Source organism: Mus pahari, chromosome 14, assembly GCF_900095145.1.
Source record: "Mus pahari chromosome 14, PAHARI_EIJ_v1.1, whole genome shotgun sequence".
Lineage (NCBI taxonomy): Eukaryota > Metazoa > Chordata > Mammalia > Rodentia > Muridae > Mus > Mus pahari.
In genome coordinates this window covers 37,477,205-37,484,081 of record NC_034603.1, presented here as the reverse complement: position 1 = coordinate 37,484,081, position 6,877 = coordinate 37,477,205, and the positions used below count along the sequence as shown (strand labels likewise).

At 45.6% G+C, this 6,877-nt stretch overlaps 1 protein-coding gene across 1 annotated transcript in view; it reads right to left on the bottom strand.

Annotated features, from left to right (window-relative positions):
• Positions 1–6,588, bottom strand: part of Fxr2 (FMR1 autosomal homolog 2) — a 19,901-nt gene extending 13,313 nt beyond the window's left edge. The window contains exons 1-2 of the mRNA XM_021212004.2: positions 6,139–6,588; positions 245–297 (exon numbers count right to left, since the gene is read on the bottom strand). Of these exons, the coding sequence (XP_021067663.1) occupies positions 245–297; positions 6,139–6,219 (134 nt within the window). The 5' untranslated portion in view covers positions 6,220–6,588. The remainder of the gene's footprint in view (positions 1–244; positions 298–6,138) is intronic.
• Positions 6,589–6,877: the final 289 nt, after the last annotated feature.

The following is a 6,877-nucleotide window of genomic DNA, read 5'->3' as shown; positions in this document are numbered from 1 at the left end:
GCCTGCCTCTGCCTCCCAAGCGCTGGGATTAAAGGCGTGCACCACCACTGCGCGGCATCCCTTGCTACTAACTATCTAGTGACCAAAACCTGCACCAAGCTATCTGCTCTTCCTTTCTTGGAATTTCCATCTAAACCCCCAGCTCTCAGCCACCTACTGCAGGCCTCACAGAACTCAGCTGTCCCTCCTCTCACCCTCCTTTAGTTCTTAGAGATATCGAGCTTGTCTATTCCCAAGGTCTTACTTGTTCTCAAAGAAGATAGTGACAGAGTCTTCATGGACATCCTTTACAAAGCCCTAGGAAAAAAATGTAAAAAACATAAATGAAAATGCATTTTACCACCTTAGCCATCAGGTAAGAAAATATCAGAAACCTTTAAAATTAAGAGTTTTAGCTGGAGATTTGAGCAGACTAAACATAGCCACAAAGACTGTAATGGGAAAGAATTTAAACAATGAGAAAAGAAACGATACTGACAGACTCTAGAAAGAACGTGGAATAGGCACAAAGTAAAACCTGCACAAGAACAGCCCAGAAGCTGGTCATCTACCCAGGCCAATTACTGCCCTACCTGTCTGCTCCCGGAGAGCTAAGCAGCTTGCCAGAGTTCAATTAAATCACTAGCAAGGCCAAGAATATCCCCTAAGACAGGGAAAGACTGCACTAGAACATCTAGAAGATATCAGGACTGCCAAGAGGGAGAAGGGTCTGATCCCCAGAGACCTGAGTACTTGGAGAATAGAACACACTGGAGAAGTTCAAAATAAACAGCAGTTTATAAAAGAAAAAACAAATAAAAAAAAAACCCAAAAAACTACAATTTAAAAGATGTCATAGTTCTGAATGGACAAAAATAACTACTGAATCTGAAAATATATAAAGCCACCAATCTTGAGATCATGACAATAGGGATCATTAAATATTTACTTTATTCTCTCTTTTCTAAGAAGGTCTAAGCTGTATATTCAACTTACAGTTGTTCTTTCTTGTTTTGATAAAGTCTTAAATCATCAATGTTATAATTACTACTATTACTATTATTTTACAAAGTATGGTCTCGTTTCATGGCTAAGAAACTTCTGGAATTCAAAGCCACAAGTTTTCTCCTATGTCTTCTAAAAATTTGTTAGTAGTTTTTTAATATTTATTTATTCATTCATTCATTTGTGCACTGTTTTGGCCACATGTGGTTGAGGGTGTTAGATCTTGGAGTTACAGACAATTGTGAGCTGTCATGTGGGTACTGGAAATTGAACCTGGGTCCTCTGGAAGGGCAGTCGATGCTGAGCCATCTCTTCAGCCTCATTCTCTGTTAGAAACTACTCATTGTAGGGGCTGGTGAGATGGCTCAATGGTTAAGAGCACTGACTGCTCTTCTGAAGATCCCGAGTTCAAATCCCAGCAACCACATGGTGGCTCACAACCATCTGTAATGGGGTCTGATGCCCTCTTCTGGAGTGTCTGAAGGCAGCTACAGTGTACTTACATATAATAAATAAATCTTTAAAAAAACAAAACAAAACAACTACACATTGTATGAAATCCGCCTGCCTCTGCCTCCCGAGTGCTGGGATTAAAGGCGTGCGCCACCATGCCCAGCTGTACTTCCGTTTTTTGATAAAAGTGGAGAAAGTTTAGAGAGTTGTTAGTCCCAGGATTTGAGAAGTAGGGGCAGGTGAATCTTTCTAAATTCAAGACCAGCCTGGTCTATATCACAAGTTCAGGCTACCCAGAAATATATATTGAGACAGTGTCTCATAGATGGATAAACAGATGGAAAGAAATAATAAGTTGCCAGATAGAGAGAGATAGATAAGAAGGTAGGAAGGAAGGAAGGAAGGAAGGAAGGAAGGAAGGAAGGAAGGAAGGAAGGAAGGAAGGAAGAAATAATAGTTGCCAGGTGGTGGTGTCTTTAATCCCAACACGCAGAGGCAGGCAGATCTCTAACCAAGCCAGCCTGGTCTACAGAGTGAGTTCCAGGACAGCCAGGGCTACAGAGAAACTCTATTCTGAAAGAAACAAAAAACAAAACAAAACAAAAAAACTAAATAGATTAGATAAGGGGGGGTTGGCTAGAATATAGTTCAGTGTGATGTGTGCCTAGCTAGTATAAAACCCTGATTTCAATCCTCAGCATCAAAAGCAGTAAGAAAGCCAGATGCTTAAAAAATAAGGCTAACAATATTCAAGGACCAGCCCTAAGCACAGTAACAAGGAGAGTGTCAGCGCTTCGGAGAAAATGTACCAATAACATTCTAGAGAATACAGAGTTCCCACCTCACAGATCTGTCAGTCACCACTTACAATACTATTCTTTCCTTATAGTGAGAAAATCTAAACCTGAGTTTTGCTTCAGATACAACCTGCTTTGGCTGTTTGGTGGGAGCCTAAGGCAGGAGGGTCTAAGAATTGGAGGTCAGCTTAGGCTACATGCTAAGTTACAGAGCAGCCTGAGCTATCAAAGTATAAAAATCCTGTCTCCATATGGGGAGAAATGTTTTTAAAGATGAAAGAAGGGAGGAAGGGAAAGGGAAAGGAAGAAAGAAGAGATTGGAGGAGGGCTATCTGGCTGAGGATATACTTCAGTGGAAGGGTACTTGCCTGGCCGTGTGGAAGGCTAAGATGAAGTTAGCCTCACCAACAAAGCAAGGCTATACAATAAGACCCCATCTTAGCAGGTTGGTGGTGACCTATACCTTCCAAGGCCAGCCTAGCCTACAGAGCGAGTTCCAGGACAACACAGGAACTCCTGCCCCCCCCCCCCAAAAAAAAACAACAAAGGCAGAGGAAGGCGGATTTCCGAGTTCGAGGCCAGCCTGGTCTACAGAGTGAGTTCCAGGACAGCCAGGGCTACACAGAAAAACCCTGTCTCAAAAAACAAAACAAACAAACAAAAAAAACCAAACACATTATGAAGCTGGGGTTGGTGGTGTGCACCTATAATCAATCCCAGGACTTGGGAAAGGAAGCCACAGTAAAACCAGGAGTCCAAGGTCGTCCCCAGTTAAAAGCCCAAACCACCTGAAACCACCTTAACAAAACACATCACATCCTGACAGAAAAGCAAAGTTTGATAGGATAACTCTAAATTAACTTAGATCTCAGATCTGATATCTACCGGCTCTAGAAAAATCACAGTAAAACAGTTTTGTGAGAGGAGAAAAGGATCTCCCCAAACTTAAAAGATCTAAAGTTGGGCTGGTGAGATGGCTCAGTGGGTAAGAGCACCTCTGCTCTTCCAAAGGTCCGGAGTTCAAATCCCAGCAACCACATGGTGGCTCACAACCATCCATAACAAGATCTGATGCCCTCTTCTGGAGTGTCTGAAGACAACTGCAGTGTACTTACATATAATAAATAAATAAATCTAAAAAAAAAAAAAAAAAATCTAAAGTTAGTATTCCCTTACCCACACCAAAGTTTGCTGAGTCATAAATATTAATCAGCAAGGTTTGAATAGGTAAATATCTACATTACACTGAGTTTTAAGAAGATTAGTCCAAAAAAAAAGAAAAAAAGAAGATTAGTCCAATTTCAGGCAATTGTCTTTAACTCAGTCATGGAGCAGAAAAGTGATGAAGTGGCCAGAATACAAACTCTACACTCATTATTTGGCTTTTATTAACTCTATACTATCAAAGAATCCTATCCCTGCTTCCCTCAAATCTATCACTGCTATGCCCCACAGAATAAAAGGACAAAAGTCAAGAGAGACTCTCTGTTGGATACCCATATGTGTAACAGAAAACATGCATGTCCCAGCCCAACCATTTCATACAGTTAATTGGAACCGAGCACTAATCTGCCCCAGCTGTGCATGGCTCCCGAGATTCCTTAAACCAAAAGCAAGTATCTTATCTTGATCTCACACTCAATTTAAGAATCACTTTTCAAACTAGGAGTGGTTGTAGATGCTTTTAATCCCAGCACTCAACAAAGGCAGACCTATCCCAATGAGTTTGAATACAGGGCAGCCAAGGCTACATAGAGAAATCCTGTCCCCAGAAATTAAACAACTGGGAAAATTGTGTATATATATATATATATATATATATATATATATATATATATATATATTATAAATAAATACACACACACACACACACACACACTTTTCTTGGAATTTAACATTTTGGGGTGAGAAGGATACAGATGGAGGCTAACATATCAAGGAAAAGAGATCATCTTATAATAAAGAATACTTTTTGGGTTTGTTTGGGTTGTTTTTTAGACTGGATTCCATTCTCCACACTGGTTTTGAACTTCAACAATCCTACTTTAGCCTTCCAAGTACTAGGATTAGAGTATGCACCACCATACCCAGCCTGAGGACACTGTTTTAACAAAGGTGGGTAAAATAGATATTAAAACGTTAATGCGTCCTATCAGAACCCAAAAGGAATTAAAGACTTTTGCTACAGAAAACAGAAATGTTACAGAGACACTGTTCTGGTCAGAAGAAAAAGTACCAAGAGTGAGGAAAGTGACAGAATCAGCTAGGAGCCTTCTTCAGCTATACACAGAATAGACAAGTAGACATCAATGAGGATACACAGGAATACAAAAATACCAGGCTAAAGACCACGACTTAGTTGAGAGGCTACATTAAAGCTAATATGTGCACCCATAGGCACACAAGGTAAAGAACTTGATCAGAAAAGGAAAAAAATGGCATGGCCTTTATAGTGAGTAACTAACTTATCAGTTGAAGTGGGGGTAGGAACCATCTACAGGGGCAGGGCAAACCTAAGTCCTTTTTCAGCTACAAAAAGATGCAATTTCATAGTAGAGCCAGAGAAAGTTATTTCCAAGGGCATGAGAAAGTAGAAAGTTCTACTAGAGTAGGAGGACACGACCTGAGGAAGCCTGGAGGAAAAGGGGATCTTCTCACCTATCTAATGCTATGGAAATTCCTTTCTCTCCAGGATGAAGAATAAGAGAGGGACCAAATGTTTCCAGGACAACCCCACTCATAAAAGTCAAAAGATGTTCAGAACCCCGCCGATCAGAAGGCGAAAATATCTGGGGTGTGAGAAGGGTCAGTCTGAACCTAAATTAGGGGGTTGGGGGATCCAGAATGGACTCAGGACAGATACAGAAGATGGGGTGGATGACAGAAAGAAAGAAGGAAAAAACCAAAGTTCTGGTCTGGCATGGTGGATCGACCAGTAACTCCAGAGCTGTAATCCTAGGCTGAGGAGGAGTTCAAGTGCAGCCAGGGAGGAGTTCTTGTCCCAACCACACCCCTCAAAAAAAGTTCACAGGAATCAAATCTTAGGCAAAGAAAAAGCTGAAAAGAAGCAATTCTGAAAGATACTTTTTCCTTTCCAGAAGGATTGTCAACAGCAGAAATCTGTTAGAATAAGAACTCAAGCTTGTTGAGATGGCCTTTGAGAGACAGTGAAGCTTAAACGTACCAAGAAGATAGAGGAATGACCTAAATATATCTAGAGTCAAAAAGATAAACGTGAATCCATCCCTGATAGCAGATTTTGGAATATAGGTGTGGTGGGTGACAGACTTGTCCAACAAATCCACTTTATGGCTGGCTGGCTAAACCTGAGGCCAAAGATGCTAAATAAATAACACGGATGGGTTTTGACCATTTCTTGTCAGTCTGGGAACAGAAATGTAAGACGAAAGTTGAGCAAATGGTCTAGAGCCAGTAGGCAGAAGGCTCCCTGAAGACCGAGGACCTAATATGGGACAGTGGACCTTCCCAAGGGGGTCATGTAGGAAAAGAAAGCGAATCCTCCATGTGCTTGGGCTGTAGGGGTGATGTGATTAAAAGCTGAAGTATCTCACTTTAAAAAAAGAAAAGAAAAAGAAAAAAGAAAAGTCGATGAGAAGCTAGGAAAAGGGCTTTCTCCAGAGGGACCAGGGGCTCCCATCCCCGCACAAGAATGACCTGATGGCCACGCTTTCAGCTGAGCAAAGCAGGTGTAATAGCGGGCTCAAAAATAAAAGCACGAGGGTTAGCTCCCACGATCGCCACGGGAGGGTCTCGAGTGGGAACGTGGGTCGAAGGTTCTAAGGGTCAAGACCGAGCTCCAGAAACTCGATCCCGCTCCGCTCTTCCCTGTCTCTGCTGGGGGAGGGGGCTAAGGAGGGTGGCCCGGGTCGACGCGCCGTCTCACCTTGTAGAAGGCCCCGTTGGAGCCCCGCACCTCGACGGGCAGTCCCGGCTCCACATCCCCCCCAGAGGCCAGGCCGCCCATGGCGCCGCCGCCACCTCCGACTGCCCCGGCAGCAGCTGAAACAGAGCCCTGAGTGCGGGCCGGGCCGGGCCCCCGGCGTCTCCCTGGAGGAGGAGCCGGAGGGGGAGCCGCGGGGGGCGGGAGCCGGGCCGGCCCCACGGCGGCCCTGCTACAGCCGACGAGCAGGGGGCCGGGGCCGGGCCGCTCCCCGTCCGCCGCCGCCGCCGCCGCCTTGGTCTCCGCCACCGTGAGGGAAACGGCTGCCGCCGCCGCCGCCGCCTTCGTCACCTCAGCTTCCGCCCGCCGGCGCCCCCGCTGCTGCCTCAGTCCCGGGACCCGCTGCTGCCGCTGCCGCTCCACGGCCTCCACCTCCCCCTGCTGCCGCCGCCTACTGCGCAGGCGCACAGGGCACCCGCCCGCCGCGCGCCGAGCCGGAGGGCCAAGGCGCAGGCGTCTAGGCTAGCGACCCAGCTCCCGCTCGCCAGCGCGTCCGGGCTTCCACATTCTCCTGCACTCTCTCACGCCCCCTCCCGGTCGCCTCCCTGCGCTTGCGCAGAGCGAGACGCACGCTCTCGGTACCCCTCCCACCTTCCACCGTCCCTGTCCCTTCCTTTCCCCGCCCCACAACACTGGAAGCAAACCAATCACAGGGAGAGAGGGGCCGCGCTCGCTCCCGCGG